We start from the raw sequence: 24,759 nt of genomic DNA, 5'->3' as shown, positions 1-24,759 counted from the left end.
CTCCAGCGAGTACAGGCCCAGTGCTGGCAAATGCTCATCATGTGCTAACCCACTCATTCCTGGAATAATTCCTGTAGACCTCCTCTGGACTCTCTCCAAAGCCAGCACATCCATTCTCCGATATGGGGCCCAAATATCTAGTTATGCTGAAGATTTCCTGTCATCCTCCCAGATAATTATAAACGCTGGTATCCCACAAGATGTCCTTGGCCACTTACTTGCTATACACTTTCAATGACATGACTATATTCTGTTATAATGCTTTTGTGGATGACACCACTGATAGGCTGGATCTCAAACAATTATGAAACTGAGTACCGGAAGGAGATGGAGCTTAATAACATAGTGTCAAGAAAGCCACGTCTCTCAATGTCAGCAAAAGGAAGGAGCAGATCATTTGACTTAAGGAAACAGGAGTACCTGCCTCAGTCTGTATTGTTGGTGCCAAAGTGGAGAAAGCCAGGCGGTTCAGGTTTCCAGATGCAAATATTACCAACAATGTTGTTCTGGTCCCACTACATTGATGCTATGGCCTTGAAACTACACTAAAGTCTACTTTCACAGAAGACTAAAGAAATTTGAGGTGTCTCCAATAATTCTTACCATTTTCTAAAGATGCACCACAGAAAGCATTCTATTTGGTTACATGAGTGATTATGACAGCTGCCCTAGCCAAGACCGCTAGAAATTGCAGGGAATCCAACACGCACAACCCCCCCCCCCCCCCCCCCCCCTCCCCTTTTCTGCTCCACTACTCCCATCAATTCCATCTCTACTTCACGCTGTCTCAAAAAATCGTCCAGCATCATCAAGGATCGCTGACACCCCAATCATTCTCTCTTCTCCCCTCTGGTCAGGCAGAAGATGCAAAACAGCTGCTTTCTTCTTGGTATCAGATTTGGACTTTGTTTGCTCCATTGGGATTCCTGATTTGTCCAATCCACCTCACTGAGGTCCTTGCATTTTTTAACCTGCACTTTCTCTGCAGCTGTAACATTGTGCACTGTTTATTTTCTCTTGCCCTGCATGACCCTGCTTGATGTACTAATGTATGGTTCAAACTGCCCGCGTAGCAAGCAAAACCAGGTTTCTTACTATCTCCAAGCATGTGATAAACCAATACCAATTTTGCATTCTCCAATTGCTGACATTACCAAATTAAAATCTGATTATTCTGTTCCTAAGGCTTTCTAAACTTGCACTGGGCTCCAGGTCGGGTAGCAATAGGAAGCACCATATACTCTTATTCTAATGGACCCCTTTATCACAGATTTTGGTTATATTGGGCTGACTTACCGACGACTCCCCTCTGCTAAGAGCCCTGGCTCGACAGGATTAACTTGGTCACCATGAGGCTCCCTTACATCTCACCAGTTGCTGCTGTTTCCCGTTGGCCTTCGCTTTGTCCGCTCCCTGCTCCACCACTGCCTCTTCCTCCTCTGGTCACACTGTCCACTTGGCCTTTCTACCAGAGTGGCCGACATGCTCCACCACGGCGACTGCGAGGGAGGAGGTGCTGCCGTGCGGGGCAAAGTGAAGGAAGAAGAGGCTGATGGTGAAAGGGGAGGGAATCTCACGACTGAGCATGTCCTGTTGTTGACAGCAGCCTGAAGAAAGAGCTGCTGGCCAGGGGCTATAACAAGATCCGCAACAACAGCTGCTTCAACAGGACCGGTGAAGACCAGCAGCATCGGAACTTAGTTTTAATGTGAAATGACAAGTGCCGGAGCCACTCAGCAGACTGAATTAGGTCCATGCTCTCCAGAGACGCTGACTGACCAGCTGAGTTACTCCAGCACTTGATGGCCTTTTGTATATTAACCATCATCTGCAGTACATACAATGATAATTCTGTACTCCGTTACAGCAGACAATCGGCAATAACTGAGACAATTTCTCCTCCCCCTCCCTGTCCATTATTACAAGGGTTTACTGTAAATTTCCTTCACCAAAAATGTTTAAAACTAAAAATGCTTACGCAGAAATTTCACTAACCACCTGCAAAGTTCAATGTAGATATTTTTTAAGAACAGCATGTACTCTGTGCCATTGTGTTTGATTCTATCTCTTTTGGCGGGCACATTGAACTCAGTATTGCATCACACTGGGCTCTAAGTATTTGCAGAAGTTAACAAAGTCAAAACTATTGTTCACTAACTGCAAAACTCAGTTGAGAAAAAACTCGTATTAATGAAAGTAAACCGATGGTGGTATTTATCTGGAACGAGAGGATTGCAGAAGACATCCTTTAAAACCATAGTGAAGTTGAGAAGCTAATTCGATATTGGACCAAAAAGGTTTTATCTCTGTAAGTTGCTTCGTGTAAAAATACTTGGTTGTACAGCACAGAATATACTGAAATTTAATTTTAATCTGCACTGCTGCATCTTCCAGCAGTTTTTAGGGTCAATATCTTAGTCGTGGTGCCTGTAACTATATCGAGAATTTTGAATTGTCAAAATCCCTTTAGCCACAATTTTGTAAAAAATGATGGGATTACAAATGACTTGCCTGCTTCTGCTTCTGCTAGCTTGTGTGCTGTTGACGTATGGACTCAAGATTTTCTATCATCCTGAATGCTCCCCACTTTGTGGTGTTGAGAGTCATGAATTGTCAGACATACAAATAATGTGGTCTGTCCAACAACTTGCTGAATATAATAATATGTTCCTTCCTGTGAAGTTTGAAGATTTAACAAAGGTACCTCTTTGGTGTATTTCAAGTTCCTTGGAGCCTGGTGTAGAAATGTAAAGGATTGGTAATAGCATGGTGGCCGTGATTGTGCCAGATTGTTGAAAAAATGTGGATAGTTTACTTGTACCCAAAGGGATCTCTTCTTGTCAGATCTGGCTTGTGTATTATCAGAGTCTGTCCGATTTGGTTGACCTTAAGTCAGGAAACCAGAGGGAGCATTTGGCATTTATCTTGGTCCTTTATATAACAAAGGAACAGCCTGGTCAATCTTGTAATTCCCCCTCGTTGACATTTTCTGAAATTGGGTGAGTAGTTTTGGATGCCAGTTCAGCACGGACAGAACATTCCATTGAAGGATTGTGATATTGGACCCCAATGAAGTCCCTTTGGATCCAGTCTTGCATACAAGGCTGATGGTTTGCTAAATCATCCATTGTATTCATTGTTTTCGTGTTAATTCTTTCCTACAATAAATTTGCCAGATCTTCCTGCTCCTACCCTTCAACAACAGTAGAGTGCTGCAAGAGTATTCCCATCAGTGGCAAATTCCAGGACACTGAAGACAAAAAGTTTAAATATTTTCAACCAGAAGGACTAAGTGTGGGAGCCATCTTGAACTTGTTTTGAGCTCTTGTAGAAGCCAGTCTTGACCAATTTGTACTCTGTCAAGAAATGGCATCACTGGTTAGAGTGAAGCCATTAGGCCCTGCTGTTGTGCTTCAGACCAAGCCACTCCTCTAATGGAATTGCTTCAATGCTTCTGACATTGGCATATACACAACCAAATGGATGACTGCCCAGTCCATATCCTGTCCTAAACCAGGATGAAAACATCCTGCCCAATTACTGACTGACCAGCCAATACTTGTGTTACTTGACAGTGCTGCAGATCACTAACTGCAGCCTGCATGTTGATGGACTAGAGCCCTTATTATCAAGTCAGGATGCAATTTGATAAAATACTGTGAATCCTGTCTCTAACAACTGTAGGGGGACTTCACTACATTCATCACTGTGGTTAACGATCGCAGTTTGCAACCACGTTCGTGAGAGCTTTTGAGATTGGGTAATAAATGGTGGGGTGTGGGGGGCGTGTGTTAGCTTTAGGCAGTCAGGATCCAGCAAATTCCTCTGCGAAAAAGAACTGCGGGAGGACACAGGTCAAATAGGTGGGGGGGAAAAGAAGCCACTAAATGGTGCTGGCAGGCAAGGTAATTGAAAATCCCAAGAATAAAGGGGTGGCTAGGGAAAGACTTGTTCTCCTTAAAGAACACAATGGTCATCTTTATCTGAATCTATAAGAGATGGAGATAGTAAATAAATAGTTCCCATCCATTTTTATAGTGATCGTGGCAGGGCTTGCACAGTAAATGGTATAGACCTAGAGTCGAACAAAGATCTGGGAGTACAGGTGCATGGTTCCTTAAGCGTCAAGTCCGATGGACGGGGTGATGAAGAAGCATTTGGCACGATTGCCTCCTTTGGGAAGGGTATTGAGTACAATATTTGGACCTCCTGCAGTTGTTGGCAAGACCACACTTAATGCAGTTCTGGTTGCTCAGCTATAAGGAAGGACATCGTTAGAAAAGGCGCAGAAGAGATTCACCAGGCTGTTACCTTAGCTTGTGAGCTTGAGTTGTGGGGTGAGGCTGATATGCTGGGACTTTTTTCTTTGGTGCAGGAGGCTGATGGCTGACCTTTTTGGAATGTACAAGATCATGAGGGGCATAGATAAAGTGAATGCTCAGTGTTTGTCCCAGGGTAGAGGATTCTAAAATGAGAGCGGATATGCTTTATGTGAAGAGGAAGAGTTACTTTTTTTCCAAGGGGTAGTACTTATCTGGAATCTAAAGAAGTGGGCACAATTATGACTTTCTAGTTGGATAGATATATGAATAGGAAGGGTTCAGAGGGCTATAGGCCAAATGCAGGCAAATGGGATCTCAGTATCTCAATTTGGTTATCATGGACAAGGTCTGTCGGTGGGCCTGTTTCCACACTGTATGGCTCTATGACCGAGAAAGTCAAAACTACCTAGTTGTCATAATTGTTAATTGCTGGAATTCAGTTCCGACCCATATTTGGAAAAAGGGTGTGCTGGGGTTGAGAATGGGCCTTACAAAACCCAAATTAAGCACTGGTGAGTTGGTTATTATTTATTTAGCGAATGCAAAGTCCTTTAGCCAAGCTGTTGCCTCTTGATCTGCTGTATGAAGGGTGACAAGTCCTCCTTTGAGTCTTTGTTGAGGGCATGCTTCAATGATGTGTTGCATTGTTTGCTGCTCTCCACAAGCACACCATGGGGTTGGACTGCTGCCCCATTTGTGAAGGCTGGCCAAGCAGGGGCCATGTCCAGTCCTGAATCTATTCAGCGTCGTCCACTGCTTCCTTGGGAGATTGGTGCCAGGGACCGGTAGGGTGGGGTCTGACACCAGATGTTTATTTGGGACGTCCTTGGACTCCCATTCCCTTTTCCAAGCTGATTGGATGGTGAAATCAGCTGGTGGTGGGCTCTTCCAAATTGGTCGTCTAGATGGAAGTCGAGCAGTGGGTGGGTTGAAGATGTCCATGTGAATTGGCAGATGAGGGGAGTTTTTGGTCTTTTGGAGCATCCTTTGAGTGAGGACTACTCGCTGGATGTGTGGAGGGGCTATGTTGGATAGGACAGGGAGCCAGGGGATTGGTGTTGAGCGGATTGTTCCTGTGATGATCCTCATTGTTGAGTTCAATTGGGTATCCACATGGTGTGTGTGGGATGACCTGGACCAAACAGGGGCACAATATTCGGCTGAAGAAAATGCAAGGGCTAGTGCTGAAATGCGCAGTGTGGGGGCTGCTGCCCCCCACTTTGAGCCAGCAAGCTTACTGAGGAGATTGTTTCTGGACTTCACCTTAGCTGCTGTTCTTTTAAGATGTTCCTTGAAGGATAGGGTCCTGTCAAGGGTCACTCCGAGGTAGGTTGGAGTGGGGGCATACTTCAGTTTGGTCCTGCTCAGATAGATGTTTGGTTCTCTTGTGGCTTCTGCATTATGGAGGTGGAACACACTGGAGACCGTTTTTGCTGGGCTTGGTTTTAGGCGCCAGGTTTTGCAGTACTCGTCCAGTTTAGCAAGGTCTTCATTGAGCACCTGTTCCAATGTACCAAAATCTGGTGCTTGGAAGGCCAAACAGATGTCATCTGCATAGATGAATTTGCGGGATTTGGTGGTGGGTAGGTCATTTGTGTAAAGGTTGAACAAGGTTGGGGCTAAAACTGACCCTTGCGGGAGCCCATTCTTCTGCATTATTTGGTTATTGTTGAAATACTACTAATTACTACTACTAATTACTACTAAAAATACTACTAGTTGGTTATTGATGAAATACTACTAATAGCACTACCAATGTGGTCTCTGGGATTGCATTAAGCAAGTTGTGCTTAGAAGAACATGTGAAATACAACATTGTTGGTGTGCTGCAAAATTCTTAGTACTGCCACGTAATTAAAGTGAGTGGTCATCCCATGAATAACCAGAAATAACTAATATCAAATGTAAATTGTGCCGATTTAGTTGCTTCCTGTGACAATGTGTCTCAATTTATTGGGGCAAGTGGTTTTTAAAAGGGGAATTGAAATTGGGTTGTGCCTATCTGATAACTGCATTACAGGAAAGATGTGAGTCTTTGGAGAGAACAGCAGAGGTTCACCAGTGGGTTGCTGGGATTGGAGAGCCTAGGGTAAATTCTGGGTCTTTCTACCAGCACAGTAATGTGCTTAAGGTGAGAGGGGAAAAGCTTAAAGGCGATTTGTGAAGCAAGTGTCCAATATAGAGAATGACAGGCACTTTGAACACATTACCATGGAAGGTCAGAATGTAGAGTTTTATAGCACAAAAAGATGCTCGCTGGGGGCAGCAGACTCTTTTTAATCTATCCACTACTCTTATAACTCAAAACCTCATGTACTGGCAACATCCTTGTAAATCTTTTCAGTACCCTTTCTATCTTAATGACATCCTCCCTCACTATAACTAGGCAACCAGAACTCTGCACAATACTCTTTCTCATAAACATATTGTTTAGGTTTCCTTTATTTATTGCCATATGCAGAGTGAAATGCTTGTTCTGCATGCTACCCAGTCAAATCATTACCATACGAGCACAATAGATTTGATGGCACAGCACAGAGTCCCATGTTCTGGAATTATTTTGCAACGCCTGATTTTGGTCTGAACTGGTCTGCAGGTTCTTATTTCTCACTTTATGGCCTGGCAGCACTGGATGAATAGAGGTTCGTAGGGGTTAACATGGCCTACCTCGACACCTTTGGCTTATCCCACCACTGCACCAGATAGCTGCCGCAGGCTGTGCTCAAGCCACTCGTGACTAGCTGCTGGAGTGCCCCTCGTGGCTGACTACAAATACGATGATCTGCAGGTGTACGGGATGGCATCGCACTAAAGCAGGCCGATCCTTACTTCTTTGAAACAGTGCTACCAGGACACCAGGCCTTGAAGTAAGAAATATAAAAACTTGCATAAATGTTCAGCTATTTCAGTGGAAGTTGCAAGATGGCGCTAGAGCTTGGAAGTTGCCCCCAACAGCCATCCATCCTCCTTTATGTTTAATTTAACGTAATGGTTGGCGTAGTCAACGTTTGCCATAAGGATCTGTTCTAAAGTCTGCAACAGGTTTGTGGAGGATCTGCAGTAGTTATGTATAGTAATTGAACACTTACAATGTAGGACACGGGCTGACCTTCTACATCAACTGTGCCTTCCTGCATTGCCATCTTCCTTTTAATTTATTGCTACCTTTTGTTCATAAATTAACTTTTGCAACTGTCAGTCCTTTTTGGAGTGGTGCTCAGAATTGGGGACGACAAGTAATCTGCAGCTAAGCCATTTTTTAATGCAGGTTTAGCATAACTTGCTTGCTTTTGTGCAGTGCCAAACTCCCATTTACTTTATGAATTGCTTTGAGACTTTGGGCTGCCATCCTCTGGATACAACATGCCCAGCTTTTTTTTCTCTCTCCATAAATTGAGTGACTTCCTGCTGCTAAAATCTATCTTTTTTTTTTACATTGAATTTGTTCTGCCATATCTGGCCATTTCACCAGATCTGTTGCGGTGAGTCTTTTATTTATTTTTTCATTTCATCTACAATTTCTAAAGAAACATACTGGCATTCGCTGTGCTGGGATACTGTTCCTGAGAAGTGCCTGTTAACTGATTTCTTCATAAATCAGAAATGTTTGTATTACTGTAGCTACCCTCGCTCTATTCCTCCACAGACATTGGCTTCATTTTTTCATTTCAGCAAATTTTCGCCCAAGCACTACGCATAATTAAATTAATGGAATATATACCTAATCCATAGTTACTATTTTGAAAAATGCTTAATGTATGTGACAATTAGTGTAAAGCCAAATATCCATATGTCAGGTCCTTCCAAACCTGGGGAGCCCCTTTATCTTCTGACACCTTAATCAAATATTTACTGCTAATAAAACCATACTTGAGTGAATCCAATACATTTTTTACCTATCTGTGTTTAATTAGGACTTCTGAAAAACGGAGGACACTGATATATGTAACTTCACGAATAGTTCTGAGGGGTTTTCAACCTGAAAAAGTAACTCTTGGTTTCCACGGTTATTGTTTTTTTTAGACTTGCAATAAAAAGTTCAATACAATAACAATGCATTTATCTTTGTCACTGCAAGCGAAAATTACTAAAGGCTGTATGTTACGTTGTTTAATGGCGTTTACTTGCACAAGTGTCAACAGAACAGGCTGCTTGTCAATTTCATTGGCCACCCACAGTTAAAGCAGCCAGTTTGATTTTGAGGGAGAATTATGTCTTATTACTGCGGGGAACAGGGTTTCTCTCCCCTTCCCATGGTGTCGAAATCCAAAATAGCAATTCTCTGCTTGTCAATTTCCAAAGTTACATGTGATTCTCTAGTTCCAGATTGAGATGGAGTTATAAACAATTCGACCTGCGTTATAGGATGCTTTAACTTTATTCATCACTTGTTTTATATCAGATTCACCTTGGGGAAATGCACATTATAGCAGAACTGTCTGTAGTTTGCATCATTGTAATTTGTCCAATATGCCTGTACAAATGTAAGTAGGTTTCTTTTCTTGACAATGATAAAGGGTGGGGAAGTAATGTTGGTCGTGATGCCCATATTTCAAATTTAATGTTGTAAAGCTATGTGTATTTGAAGAGAGCATATTCTGCAATTGCTGCAGATGAAAAAAGATTAACGTTTCTCTTCAGGGCTCTGTGGATCATTACAGTTGTGAACTTTTTTTATTCCTTGATGCAAAACTGATCATGATAAGAGGATTTTGTGAGTGAACACCAAGTGATGTGTTCTGTTAGCAGTACTTTGCAGTTCTGCACTTCAAAAGAGTTTTTTCAAGCAGGAAGGGTTACTAAAGATAGAAAGGTAGAAAGTACAGCATCAAAGTTGCATGGTTCTATTTGAACCATTTGCTTTTTGAGGAACTCGTTTATAAATCCTACACTGTTGTAGTATAACGCCATTTAAGGTGGTAAGCATCCTTCTGGGTATTGTTTCTTGCGCCAGTAGAATTCTGTGCTGTCTGACGATTGTTCAAAATGTATGGGGTCTGCTTTAGTAGTTTGTGGCTGAGAATTAATTCCACATTGAATCGTGCTCGAAACTCCATAAATTTTGAATACTTAACATTTATTGTGCTAACTTATTGGCAAATAAACAATTTGCCTTGCCTTAACCCGTTGCAATCTAATAATCTACTGTATGGGGGAGGAATCTTGTGTTCTCCAGATTTAATTTCAGCAGTTTTTTTTGTAACTGATAACATTGGAATCTATTGTTTCTCTTTTGTTGCACAAATGAAAACAAAATGGGATTCATTCTTGCTTTGAATGGACGTAAATATGAATTGCTCATGGATATTTTGGTTCACAGATTCTTTGACAAATAAAATTCCCTCTACGGAGCCAGAAAGGAGACGGCTCATGACTTCTGATCAGGACACTAAAGTTGTGGCTGAACCGCAGGTGCAGCAAGTCCAAGAGGTTGTCGACAGTACCCCACTGGTAAGTTGCAACTGTTACCTATTAGTTATGCTGTTAGTTTGGATCAGAAAGCTTGTTGGTTTAGTTAAATGTTTTGACCATCAACAATATAATTGGTGTATTATTGTCACATGTATGGCGATACAAATGTTTTTAAATAAACTTTGCAGAGTGAGAAAGTGAGGAGGTAGACCACTTATTTCTGATACTAACCTATCCAATAGCATGTTTTGAGCCCTAATGTTGTGTTAGGCACTACATTAATGCAGGATTACACTTTTTTGAATAGTCGCTGCATTTGCATATGATTTTTTTTTTTCAATTTGTATGGAAGCTTTCACATTATTGAGCTTTAAAGTAATGCTGTTTTAATAGGCAGTGTATGCTCAGACCTTCAACCGCTTTGAATTGAAGGACTCTTTACTTTGTTACAAGACCATGTCAGTTAATCGGCAATTCCCTTGCTGTTTAAATATTGCTGTGTCCTTAATATTGATAACAGGTGGGGCATTAGTATAAAGTCTCATGGAAAAATATGCAGTTAGGGTGACACGGCGGCCCAGCTAGTAGAGCTGCTGCCTCATCGCGTCAGAGACCCAGGGTCGATCATGACCTTGAGCGCTGCGGATGCTATGAACTGTGGAGTTTCAATGTTCTCCCTCTTGAATCGGTTTCTTCTGGGTGTTACGGTTTCCACCTAAATTCCAAAAACTTGTGCGTTTACAGATTAATTGGCCTCTGCAAATTGCCCCTTATGTGTTGGAGGCGAGTGAGAAACGGGATAACATAGGGTGAATGGGTGTGGCGTGGATTCAGCAGCCTGTAGGGCCTGTTTCTTTGCGATATCTCTACACTGAAATAAATTAGAGCATTCAGAGCCATTTCAGTACTGTATTCAAATGTGAGATCTGGATGTCCACGTGTGCCTTGGATAAACTTGGACGGAGTACCTAAATTGAGTGTGACAATTGAGTTGAACTGATGCAAGTTTCAAATAACATACATTCTATATGGAAATATTTTGAATCTATTGGTGCTAGTTTCCGAGGACTAGAAAAATCACATGCATATCTTTAGAAGCGAAATGCATTATTTTGTGTCTTGGGAGGGTACATATTATCTCTTGCAAGTTTTCCAACGTGAAACTATATCAGATCGATATAGTATTTAACACAAAGCTTTCTAGTCTTCTGCAACCCGTCCTCACTCCAAAAAAGAGCATTTGTAGATTAAAGTCTGTTTCCTGTTTTCCCCTCAAATTATATTTTTCCCTTTAAAACGAATTGCCTGTTGAAGTAAGGTTGTGATCAGTTGCCTTTGATATATGAATAACTCCGACTACTAAAAAATATAAAAATCTTGATAGCTGCATTAAAAATTAAAAATGTGTGTATAATTTTATGGTGATTGATAATGTTACCTAAATTTCAATAATGCACGTCGACTATTGGAGCGTTTGAAGTATTTGTCTAATGGGCCCACTTTCACTCACAGTGCCCTCCATAATGTTTGGGACAAAGACGCGTCATTATTTATTTATTTGCATATGTACTCCACGATTTGAGATTTGTAATTAAAAAACATTTTTTTACTGTGGTAAAAGTGCACATTGATAAATATAGGCCATTTTTCTACATTTTGGTTTCATCATGTGGAAATTACAGCAGTGTTCACACATAGTCCCACCATTTCAGGGCACCATAATGTTTGGGACACAGCAATGTCATGTAAATGAAAGTAGTCATGTTTAATATTTTGTTGCATACCCTTTGCATGCTTGAAGTCTGCGATTCATGGACATCACCAGTTGCTGAGTGTCTTCTCTGGCTAGTCACCTTCAGTTTTCTCTTCAGCATATAAAAGGCATGCTCAATTGGGTTCAGATCCAGTGATTAACTTAGCTACTCAAGAATCGACTTTTTTAGCTTTGAAAAACTCCTTTGTTGCTTTAGCAGTATGTTTGGGATCATTATCTTGCTGTAGAATGTACTGGCGGCCAATGTATTTTGAGGCATTTGTTTGAACTTGAGCAGATAGGATGTGTCTATACACTTCAGAATTCATTATGCTACTACCATCAGCAGTTGTATCATCAATGAAGATAAGTGAGCCAGTACCTTCAGCAGCCATACATGCCCAGGCCATAACACCCCCACCGCCGTGTTTCACAGATGAGGTGGTATGCTTTGGATCTTGGGCAGTTTGTGTTCTCCTCCATACTTTGCTCTTGCCATCACTCTGATATAAGTTCATCTTCGTCTCATCTGTCCACAAGACCTTTTTCAGAACTGTGGTTGCTCTTTTAAGTCCTTCTTGGCAAACTGTAACCTGGCCATCCTATTTTTGCAGCTAACCAGTGGTTTGCATCTTGCAGTGTAGCCCCTGTATTTCTGTTCTTCTGCGAAAAGTGGTCATTGACAAATCCACACCTGAATCCTGAAGAGTGTTTCTGATCTGTTGGACAGGTATTTGGGGATTTTTCTTTATTATAGACAGAAATCTTCTGTCAGCAGTTGTGGAGGTCTTCCTTGGCCTGCCAGTCCCTTTGCGATTAGTAAGCTCACCAGTGCTCGCTTTCTTCTTAATGACGTTCCAAACAGTTAATTTTGGTAAACCTAGGATTTGGCTGATGTCTCTTAACAGTCTTATTCTGTTTTCTCAGTCTCATAATGGCTTCTTTGACTTTCATTGGCACGACTTTGGTCCTCGTGTTGATAAGCAGCAATAAAAGTTCCCAAAGGTGATGGAAAGACTGGAGGAAAGACTAGGTGCTGAGAGCTCTCTTATACCTACATTAAGGAGGCAATTAAACACACCCGAGCAATTAAACGCCTGTGAAGCCATGTGTCCCAAATATTATGGTGCCCAGAAATGGGGGGTGTCCATGTATAAACATTGCAGTAATTTCTTCATGGAGAAACTAAAATGTATAAAAATTGCCTTTAATAAAATCTGACAATATGCTCTTTAACAATATGTGATTTTTTTTTTTCTATTACAAATCTCAAATTGTGTAGAACGGAGGCAAATAAATAAATGATGGGTCTTTGTCCCAAACATTATGGAGGGCACTGTAAGTGTTTAATGGAACTTGAAATAGCGGTTCCTGTGAATTTCCATTATTAGATATACGATCTTGTGGGAACAACCGACATTTTGACTGCTCAAGCATCATGCTGTAATAATAACATTTGAAGGTAGCAATTGTAAGAACCTGTAACCACTTCCTACGGTTAAGTTCCAAGTGAACCAACCAATGGTTGCATTTCCAACAATTGACTCAAGAAACGATGAATTAATGTTTATTTAAATCTGGAATCTAGCTATTTAATTTAATTTAGACTTTTACAATCTTAAATGGTATATTTACTAGAATCTATATTACAAAGTCTTAGCAAACTGAAAATTGGTGACATTAATTTTGAAATACTGAGCTGTGCTACAAAGATTTGAGTGGCAGTAGCACATGTATCTTAAACTGCCTCAGAAGCGATAATGTTAACACATGGGTGTTGATTAGTGTGGTGTTCTATTGGGAGTTTGTTTCATAGAGCACAACTTTACAGTGCAGGAATTTTCAGTGACTGCAAAACATGGATTTCTGCTTCAGTTAGCAATGTGGAAAGAGTTTAAAGAATCAAAGTTGAAATGATAATTCAAAAGCGAAATTAATACTGCAAGCTGAATCCTGGGCTGCACTTGAAGTAATTGAAAGTAGGGATACAATACAAATTAGTAAACGCACAAAACAGTGACCCTGAACACTGCACAGACTGCAAATGTAGGTATGGTTCCAGATAATGGATAGTTGCAAAGATCATGATGAGTCAATAGATGTAAGCTCAAAACGCTGCCAAGAAATGCTAGTGAAGATTCCCTGAGAAATGATTCTAATTTGATGAACGACATAGAACCCAGGGAACTATTGGTCCATGGGGGGGGAAAAACAGGCTGGTAAACAGGTCAGAGAAGAGCCGAGAAATTTGAAGTGTTGATAAGATAAATGTAGGGAGAGGTGAAAACCTTGTAGATGGTCTGTGCTGGAGAAAAATTGTAATTTTTTTTTCTCCCTGAAAAGGATAATTTTGAATGGCAAATGTATTTTTTTGCATGGCAGATGCTATTGGGGATTGTCCTTTGTAGCAGTGAGACGTTGTGTTGCTCCCACATCGTTCATGCTAATTTCTACATGGAAAAATTGAATTGCATATGTTTTGGGAGTTGCAAAATAAAAATGAGGATGTTTTTTTCGATAACTGATATAGATATCAAATCTATATCAAACTATTTGTGCAGTAGATCTGGTGGATGTGGATAATAATGAGCACCAGTTTCCCTTTATAATCCATCTGCTTCACATTTGGGCTTCTCATCTAACTGAAAGCCAAGCCTAACATGGTCTGTTGATGATCCCGTCGACATTTAAAAGAAGCTCTTCTCTACATGGAGCAGCTGTGAGAAGTAATTAGCATTATGATAGTGGAATTTTGAATCATTAAGCTGTGTGGTTCCCTGACTGAAGTGTAGAAATTGCTTTTTTGTTGGTTTCTGTGGTATTGTTTGCAGAAATGGCAAAAATGATTTTAAAACATGATGTACAGTCCCTAAATGTAGAATAGAGTTTGTTCATTTAAGTGTTTTATGTATTAATTCTTAAATTCATTAAGTGGCACGGCAGCACCAGTAATAGAGACGCTGACTTACAGCTTAATTCTGAACTTCCGTGTTGTCTCGGCTGTTCTCCCTGTGGTGTTGTGGCTTCCCTGGGTGCTCCGGTTCCCTTGCAAATTCCTAGATATATTGGTTGGCAGGTTAATTGGCCACTGTGAAAAACTGTCAGTTTGTCATTGATGGATCAAATCTGGATGGGGTGGGGGGGGGAAGCTGATGGAAATGAAAGGAATAGGTTACTGGAATTATTAATGGGATTTTGGACGTTCCATGAGCTTGGTAGACTGGGTTAAAATAGCTTAAGGGCCTGTCCCACTGTACGAGCTAATTCAAGAGTACTCCCGAGTTTCCCCCGATTCGAACTCGGAGAATTACGGTAATAGCCGCTCGTAGGTACTCCGGGCTCTCGTGGACATTTTTCACCATGTTGATAAATCTTCACGAGCTTACTTTGTTTCCCAAGTACCTGCCATTAGAGTTACGAGCTGCTAAGAGACGCCCCGAGCTCCGACGTACCCGCTACATACAATCTACGTGCTTACCACGAGTTTGATTTATTTTTTTTAAACTCGGGAGAGCTCTTGAATTACCTCGTATCGTGGGACAGGCCCTTTAATGTTATAAGGAAGCTTCGGAATTAACGGTAGTGGCTCTAGGATATAAATCTTCAATTTTATTCTATTTTATACTATACGAATAGTATGCTGCTCTATTGGAAGCGGATGAGCTATAATCCATGTGATACATCTGACCCAATTTTGATTTACTAAATCTTGTAACCATGCCTTTTGCAGCAACGTGATCCTTTTGTAATCAAAATACCGTATTCATTAAGATAGACACAAAAAGCTGAAGTAACTCAGCATGTCAGACAGCATCTCCGGAGAAAAAAAATAGGTGACATTTCGGGTTGAGTCTTAAGAAGGGTCTCGACCGTTGAAAAATGTCCACGAGAGCCCCGAGTACCTACGAGCGGCTATTACCGTAATTCTCCGAGTTCGAATCGGGGGAAACTCGGGAGTACTCTTGAATTAGCTCGTACAGTGGGACAGGCCCTTAAGCTATTTTGACCCAGAGTCTACCAAGCTCATGGAACGTCCAATCTCCCATTAATAATTCCAATAACCTATTCCGTTTCTCCAGATATGCCCTCTAACCCGCTGATTTACTCCAGCTTTTTGTGTTTTATCTTCAGTTTAAACCAGCATCTGCAGTTCCTTCCGACAGTATTCATTAAGATATTGACTGAGGTGAATTAGTTTGGGGGCATTTGTTTAAATCTGTAACTTGATCAAGGACCACTCACATTTCATCTTCCTTTTTCGTCTCCCATCAGGCTGAAGGTACAGAAGCTTAAAAGCAAGTATCGCCCAATTCAGCAATGGTGGCTTCCTTGCTGTTAGTAGGCTGTTGAAAGGATTCCTCGTTTACTAATGAATATCCCAAACTTGCAAACTACCTTGTTGCTGCCCTTGCACATTCTTTGCAGCTGTAACACTATTCTGCACTGTTTATTTTATCCTTTAGCATTACCTGATGTTTTTACATGGGATGATGTCCATGCATAGCGCACACTGTTTTTCATGATTTTGGCACACGTGGCTATAATGAACATAATAAAACATACAATTTGTCAGTGTCAGCCTGTTGTCAGTGCTTACAAGGTCAGCTGGCTTTTGGCCATTTTTGATTAGTATAACAATCCAAAGAATGAGACAGAATTGCAGCATAATTGAGATGCTAATGTAGGTAATGGAAATGTGTGTGTGTATGTGACCTTAAACAGATTGTTTGGATTAATATTTGTTACCAATACTTTCTGTCAGAAAAAGGTTTGAGAGTATGACAGAGGAAGGAAAGATTAAAGTTGAGGTTTGTCTGAAATTAGCTACTTGGGTTTATAACCATAATTTGACCAGTGCGAAGCAGATAAATGGAGGATGATGTGAACAAAGCAAAGGAAAACTAAAATCAATTGACATATTGCAGCCTCATTTCATATTGACTGTTCCCCGCACAGCTCTAGAAAGAATTTGAGGCAGCCAATTCCTCTTCATTTTACGGTGCGACAAGACTGTACATATTCTTCAGATATTTAATCCTATTTTTTACATTGTTCAATGCCAAAAAATGAGCATTTGCTGAAGCATTATATGGAAGGCCAATTGTACCCAGCAGTAGCTGAATTCTGATGAGTATACAAGAATATAATAGAGGATTCGGGGGAGATGTGACGATGATGCTGAAACAAAGAGGCTTAGTTAAAGGTTATCCCACGTTAGTGTTTTCTTAGAGTTGAGATTTAATCAACACATAAAATTGAAAGGTTTACATTAATTATTTCTGGTAAGGGCAAATAGAGGGAAGAAAGACCAGTAAGAAGGGAGTTGAGATTGAAGGGACATGTAGGCACATATGTTTTAAATTGTATGTTTTAAATTGACTGGATAGGAGATAGAAGTGCATTTTGCATTTTAAAATGACTTGAAGGAGCACCGGGGATGCTGTGGCTGAATAGAATGTGCACAGCTAGGCAGTTGGATTATTTTAAAATATTAACAGAAAATGCTGGAAGCACTTCACAGTCAGACAGTCTGTATGTGAAAAGAGTTTTCATTTCTGATTTTAAATTATTTTTCAGAATCAGCTGGTATGCATATAAAGGCCAAATAGTCTTGTTATAATAAATGTTTATAAAATTGACTACAGTGGCCAACTTACTCGGACTTTCCATAATTGTACATTTAATAATGGTGTCCTGGTGTCAAGACAGCATCCTCTCCCTCAATGTTAGCAAAGTGAAGGAACTGGTTATCAACTTCAGGAATCAGGGAGGCGTACATGTCCCAGTCTGTATTAGTGGTGCTGAAGTGGAGTCGATGAGAGCTTCAAGCTGCCCTGATCTAACCACATTGATGCTGCAGCTAAGGAATGACATCAATGCCTCGACTTCCTCTGAGAGCCTCTGGGAAATGTCTCAGACGATGTGCCAATTTCTATGGATGCTTTGCAGCTTGGTATCGCAACAGGTTTGTGCAAGATGGCAAGATGTGAATGCAGCCAAGTGCATCGCATAAACCAGCTCCCACAAACCCAATGTGTAGGAAGGAACTGCAGATGCTTTGAAGATAGACACACAATGCTAGAGTAACTCAGCAGTCAGGCAGCATCTCTGGAGAAAATTAGTGATGTTTCGGCTCGAAGCTCAACACAAAACGTCACCTATTCCTTTTCTTTAAAGATGCTGCCTGACCCGCTGAGTTACTCCAACATTTTGTCTATCTTCCCAAAGACTGCATCAAATAAATAAGCCAACATAATCAGTACTCTCATCCCGATCTTTCTCTCTGTTCTTCTCTTTGGCTCCCATCGGGCAGATGATTTAAAAACACGTACCACAAGATTCACGCACAGCTTCCTCCCCACTGTTATCAGATTTGAACAGATGTCTCGTATGCTGGGGATGCACTTCCTGATCTTCCAATCTACCTCATTTGGTCCTTGCACTTTATAAATTCTACATTTTCTCCCGCTGTAACATAATGTTGTGCATTGTTTATTTTCTCTTATGGATTACCTGTTGTGTACATATATGATATGATAAGCCTGGATAGAATGCAAAAGCTTTTCACAGTATCTTGGCACATGCCAAGGATAAACCAATGCCAATATCAATATTGAGAAGGGATATACTGAAAATTGAGTTAATTCAAGGTATATTAAAGCGATTGGTTCCTGAGAGGAAACGGTTCTATCATGAACAGCTGAAGAAATTAGCTTTATTATTTAGATTTCAGAAGAATGAGGGGTAATATTGAACATAAGATCCTAAGGAGGCATGATGAAGTAGTTATTGATTTTTCCACTGGTGGGAAAACCTGGAACAAGGGGATGTGGTTGTAAGATTAGCAGCTGGTCATGTACAATTGAGGGTGGGTCAAGCTCGACGAGGTCAAGTGCTCATGCTAGCTTTTTAGGTTGAAACAATATACCTTGTCTATAATAGCTGAATTGCTTGCAGATCTGACCCAATGATTCTGCAGAAGTAGAACAAGATTAAAAACTGTTCACTGTAGGAATCCCAAGTATCTTCTGGGAATATAGTATATTCTGTATTTTCTGTATCTGAATCTCCTGCCAGTATCTTCTGTTGACAAATATGCTTACTTTTGTACAACTGTGCTTTCTGTAAATTTGTTTCCCAGCTTTCCAGTTTTTGATTTATTAAAATTTAGTTTTTTATTTATAGAAAATCATTTTAAAGTTTGTTTTTGTCAAATTGTGCTTAAATTTAATTCAACAGTTTATTGGACGTCCTGGACTACGTCTGCTACTTGAAGTTGCTTTCTATACTTTCCATGCTGTGCTTCTCCCCAACAAATTCTCTGAACTTGTGAAATATTGTTTCTTCAACCTAGGTCTGTGGTGTCTCAATTTGTCGGCTTCTAACCGTTACATTTCTGTGGAGATATTTTCTACTTCAAGTATGGAATATAAAATAAGTTGCTTGTTTTAACAGGAGTCTGTGAAGGTTTCAGAGTTGAATCCTAATGCCAAAGTGTGGGGAAATCATGTGCTAGATCTGGATGCTGCTGCAAACAATGCCTGTGAAGTTTGGGAAGAACAACTGGGGGCTCCTGAAGCTTGCCCAGAAGGTATGAAAATCTCCATTCTGACCTCTACTTAAAAAAATGTATATATCTTTTAGCAGTAAATCTATTTTCTATTTGTTATGCTGATAGCTATGTAGCTAACTTTGGTGGAGAAGAAATTTAATTTTCACCTTAAATTCACCTGCAAGGCACAAGTCGAGAGCGTGATGCAATATATCTTCCATTGGCTGGATAAGCAGAGCTCCAGCAACATTGGAGTTTGATACCGTTCATCACAAAGCTGCCTGCTTGATTAGTACCAAATTAGGCAACTTAGTTGTTTGGAAAAGTTGAGCCAAAGGATCCATTTCTGTTCTATGTACCCCAATGGACCATTGATTTCTCCATCAATTACATATATAGGCTGCAGTGTGCACAATCTGAAAAATCTATTGAATGTACAAACTACAAGTTGAACCAGTTAGTTGTATGAAGGATCTTCTGCCTTAAAAATATTCAGACTGCATCTATTATTCTTGGAGGAAGAAAGTTCCAAAAGAATTATGACCCACTGAGGGTCTTAATGTCTTAAATTGGCATCCCATTATTTATAATCTAACCAAATTCTAATTTATTCCACAAGGAAAAGCATCCTCTTCATGCTTCTTGGGATTATGTATATTTCAAACAAACCCTTCATTTCTTTGGATACAACAATGTCCTTTTCACCATTTTCCTTATAATGAATCCCCTGGGTCAGTCAAATAAAAAAAAAATTGAATTGCTTACAAGGTGTTAGCATCCTTTAAATTTGTAGGCCAACCCTGTACGAGTCCTTCAGGTGTCTCAACAGTGCCCTAGATAAATCTAATCTCCCTTTACACGCCTTTGGAAATAAATGATAATGTTGTTTGCTTTCTCATTTATTTGCGTGCTAGCCTTCAGCAAATTGTACACGAGCGTACCCTGATCCCTCTGTATACTTCAGATCTAATCTTTCTCCGTTTAGAGGTTTGCAGAGTCGTGCAATTAAATGTAAAACTATTCAATGAGCTAAAAGGACACTGGAGTAACTCAGAAGGTCAGGCTACGTCTCTGGAGAACATGGTTAGGTGGCGATTCTGGTTGAGATCATCCTTCGGCCAATGTAGCAGAGGGCCTCCTCCCCTGCTGCATCATCCAGTAAAGTCTTGTGCTTTGGAGAAAGTAGGCGATGAATTGTAATTTGTATGTGATGAAAATGTCATCCACTCTTAAATTCTATTTGGCAGGTTTTGAGACCAATGGTGATGCTGGCAAATCATTTCAGAGCCCATCACAGGAGCCCACTCTGACAGTTCCTTCTGCTGAGCAGCCCGATCTGGATGCTGTCACACTGCAGTGCACCGAATCTTATTACCCGGAGTATGAAACAATGCATGGAACCAGACAAACAGGTAATGAAGAACACTGCGATTTATTTCATTCTCTTTGGTTCATTTCACACAAGTAAATGTCCATGGTTTTGCTTTATGAATCTCATCCTCATTCGGTAAAACTGTCATCTGACTTCAGTTTTTATTTGTGTCCATTTTATTGGGCTATGGATTTTAATGATTTTATAAGCCTGTCTTAGTTTGTTTTAATTTTGAATCTATAAGCGAAAGCTATTTATTTGCACAATGTAGTTGTGCTTACATTTCATTCTTGCCAGATTGCAATCCAAATTGAAGCTTGCAGGTTTTTGTAACCTTGGGATCTGTGAAATGCAGCTGTTTTACAATGTTTGGGATTATTTGCACATTTAGTACATAATATGAGGTAATTGATGCCCATATAATGTGATTGTGTTAGATACGATATAAATAAGAATTATAAGCAGGAGTAGGCTATTAGGCCCTTTGTGCCTGCTCTGCCATTCAGCAAAATCAGTGATCTTTTAACCACCGCGAGACTGCTCCAGCCATATCTCTTCATTCTCTTAATATCTGAAAACCTGCATATTTCAGCCAAGATATAGTTAGTAACCCGGCCCATCACAGCTGCCTTGGGTAGAGATCTGCTACCTTCCTAGGTGAAGAAATGCATTTTCTATCTTGGGCCTGAATAGCTGACCATTGTATTGAATCTTATTGACTGCTTCTCGGCATCAGAGCCAGGGAAATCATTAATTCTTCACCTAACATTTTTGCCCCACCAGAAGTTAGAATTTAAGCAAAATCCTCATTGTTCAAAACTCAAGTGTTTATGCCCTATTCTGTTTAACCTCTCCTTGTTCACCAAGCATGCAACCTGAGAAATTATTCCGGTGAATCTTTGCACTCTGTCTATTTTGAGAATATCCATCCTTGGGTAGCGAGACCATACCATATTGATTGGGTACCTGGGGGGAGCTAAACCATATTGATTGTACACAATATTCTAGATGCACTCTTAGCAGGACCTTGGTTAATTGAAACAAGGCATCTTAACTTGGTATATAGAGTTTGCCTATAGTACTTGCTTGCTGTTGGCGTGTGCAATTTGTTTTATTTCCTCCAAAGACCATTGCAAAATATTGTGCACTGGTCTGCTAATGAGTATTAGCTCTAACTGGTAGGCTTTGGACATGCCAAAAAAAAATCATTAGTATTGTGGTCGAAGAGGCGCTGAAGGTCCTGATGCGTATGAAGGGAGACAAATCTCTTGGGCCAAATCCGATATATCTGAGGACATTGGGGAAACTAGAGAGGAAATTGCAGGAGCCCTGGCTGAAATGTAAGCATCATCAATAAATACAGGAGTGGTGCTGGAAAACTGGAGGGTGGTGAACGTGCGCCTTCTTTCCCGAAGATGTGACTAAAATGTTTGAGAGCAGAGCTGTTGATGTAGTATACAAGTACTTCAGCAAAGGATTCAACGTTTCCACATGGTAGGCTGCTATGGAAGATTAGATCGCATGGGATCCAAGGAGAGATGGTGGAATGGATAGAAAATTGATTTTATGGAAAGAAGCAGAGGGTAATGGTGGAAGGTTGCTTCTCAGACTGGAGGGCTGTGATTAGTTATGTGCCTAAACGGTTCGGCACTGGACCCATTTACTGTTAGTCATCTATATTAATAATTGGATGAAGAATGTACATGGCAAGCTTCGCAAGATTGCAGATAAAACAAAAATGGATTGTATTGCAGATAGTGAAGATGATTGCCAAAAAATTGTCACAGGATGTTAATTGGTTGGCCAGGTGGGCTGAGGAATGGTTGATGGAATTTAATACAGAAAAATGTGAGGTGTTGCATTTTGGAAAGTTAACATGGGCACGACCTACCAAGTGAATGGTATGGCTCTGGGGAGTGTTGTAAAGTGGAGGGATCTAGGAGTGCAGGTACATAATTCATGGAAAGTGGCATCACAGCTGGACAGGATGGTCCAGAAGGCTTTTGGCACATTAGCCTTCATCAGTCAAAGTATTGAGTGTAGAGGTTTGGAGGTCATGTTGGAGTTATATTAGACATTGGTGAGGCCGCATTAGAGTATTGTGTTCAGTTCGGAGCACCATGTTACAGGAAAGATGTCAAGTTAGAAAGGGTACAAAGAAGATTTATGAAGTTGCCAGGACTCGAAGGCCTGAGTTATCGGGAGAAGTCGAGTGGGCTGGGACTCTATTCCTTGGAGCACAGGAGGATGAGGGGTGATTATATAGAGTTATACAAAATCATGAGAGGGATAGATCGGGTAGACGCAGAGCCTCTCGCCCAGAGTACAGGAGTCAAGAACCAAAGGACATGGGTTTATTATGAAGGGGGAAAAATTTAATAGGAATCTAGGGGGTAACTTTTTCACACAGTTGAGTGTATGGAACAAGCTGCCAGAGGAGATAGTTGAGACGGAGACTATTGCAGCGTTTAAGAGACTATTACACGTACATGGATGGGACAGGTTTAGAGTGATATGGGCCAAATGCAGGCAGGTGGGGCTAGAGTAGATGAGACGCGTTAGTCGGTGTAGGCAGGTTTCCACGCTGTATGGCGCTATTAACGTGCACTAGGTGTAAGTTGATGTACATGCCTTGTAATGTACTAACATAATTGCTTTGTAGGGGGAGGAGATCAATCTCTATTGGAAGGCCAGACTGTTGGTCAAGAAGACCTTAGGGAATTGCTGAAAAAGACACTGGAGTTCTGCTTGTCTCGGTGAGTCCTTGATGGTGCTTTTTAATGTTGCTTTGTCCACGGGAGAATGTTATGTTCCTTCTTTTAGATCTGGGTGCGTCCCAGTGCAGCTAGAACCAGTTGGATGACACTCTGAACTGCAGCCAATGTAAAATACTTTTTGATGGGGATACCAAATTTAGAACATTTGCAAAGCACTCCCACAGCCTTCAGTATCCTCAATGGTCTACCTAAATTTTGCATTCAAAGCTTTATTTATATATTTTGAACTCAAATCAACTCCATCTGACTCCTAGATATGTTCAATGTCTTCCATTGATTGAGGACAATGCAAATTAGGAGTTAATATAGTTGAATCAACAAACATTTCTATCGCAGATCTGTTTGCTTAAATTTGCTCTTACCCATATTGTGTGCTAATGGCTATTTAAATGATAACCATGTTTTCCAGTTTGAAATGTCTGTGAAAAAGTATTAAGACTGCAATGAAGGGCACCATTGATTAGCTAAAGGGACCAGTAAAGTCATGGTAATTAAAGCAATGTGGCAATTTATTTTCTCCACAATAATTGGGATATGGTGGAGGTGGGCCCCAAGTACAATATTCAAAGAAGAGCGAATAACTTTCTGAAAGAAAAGAATATGTAGTGCTTTGAGTGGATTAATGGACTATCCTTGTATGAAGCCAGCACAAACTTGGTGGGACCGTTAGCTTTCATGCTGATTTTACGACTCTGAACGGGTCCTTAAGTGCACAGAACTTCCTTAATTTGTGAACGACATTAATGCAGCGTGGAAGGGCAACAAATTTAACTAAAATTCATCTTGCTCTCAATTTTTTTTTTTTTTTGCAGAGAAAATCTAGCCACTGACATGTACCTAGTCTCCCAAATGGATAGTGATCAATATGTACCAATACTGACTGTAGCAAATCTTGACCATGTGAAGAAACTGAGCACAGATGTGGACTTGATTATTGACGTTTTGAGATGTAAGTATGGTGCGCTATAATAAAAGTTTTAAAGAGTAATGATATAAATGATTTGGATGAGAATGGACAAGGCATGGTTAAGTTTGTAGCTGACACTAAAGTGAGCGGTGTAGATGGCAAAGATGGTTGTCAAAAATTGCCGCAGGATCGTGATCAGTTGGGCAGGTGGGTTGAGGAATGGCTAATAGAGTTCAATACAGAGAAGTGCAGAGTGTTGCACTTTGGTAAGTCAAACTAGGGCAAGACCTACATAGTGAATGGCAGGGTTCTGGGAAATGTTGTAGACGGGGATCGAGGTGTGCAGGTTCATGGTTCGTTGAAAGTGGCATCATGGGTTGATGGGGTGGTCAAGAAGGCTTTCAGCACATTGGCCTTTATCACTCAGTATTGAGTTTAGTAGTTGGTAAGTCATGTTGCAGTTGTACAAGACATTGGTGGCCACATTTAGAGTATTGTGTTCAGTTTTGGTCACCCTGTTATGAGAAAGTTGTTAAGCTGGAAAGAGTGCAGAGAAGATTTACAAGGATGTTGCCAGGACTTGGTCCTGAGCTATAGGGAAGAGGATGAGTCGGCCAAGACTTTATTCCTCGGAGCGCAGGAGAATGAGGGGCGATCTTATAGA

General features: G+C 40.7%; 1 protein-coding gene across 5 annotated transcripts in view; it reads left to right on the top strand.

Moving 5' to 3' along the window:
- The window catches only part of larp4b (La ribonucleoprotein 4B), a 105,827-nt gene that overhangs the window by 42,336 nt on the left and 38,732 nt on the right, over nt 1-24,759 (top strand). For all 5 annotated transcript variants that reach the window (XM_033044760.1, XM_033044774.1, XM_033044747.1 and 2 more), the window contains 5 exons: nt 9,643-9,773; nt 18,943-19,078; nt 20,287-20,451; nt 23,074-23,167; nt 24,001-24,137. In XM_033044760.1, the coding sequence (XP_032900651.1) occupies nt 9,693-9,773; nt 18,943-19,078; nt 20,287-20,451; nt 23,074-23,167; nt 24,001-24,137 (613 nt within the window). In that variant the 5' untranslated portion in view covers nt 9,643-9,692. The remainder of the gene's footprint in view (nt 1-9,642; nt 9,774-18,942; nt 19,079-20,286; nt 20,452-23,073; nt 23,168-24,000; nt 24,138-24,759) is intronic.

This window comes from Amblyraja radiata, chromosome 2, assembly GCF_010909765.2.
Source record: "Amblyraja radiata isolate CabotCenter1 chromosome 2, sAmbRad1.1.pri, whole genome shotgun sequence".
Taxonomy (NCBI): Eukaryota; Metazoa; Chordata; class Chondrichthyes; order Rajiformes; family Rajidae; genus Amblyraja; species Amblyraja radiata.
Note: the sequence above shows the minus strand (reverse complement) of the source record. Positions and strands in the feature narration are given on the sequence as shown.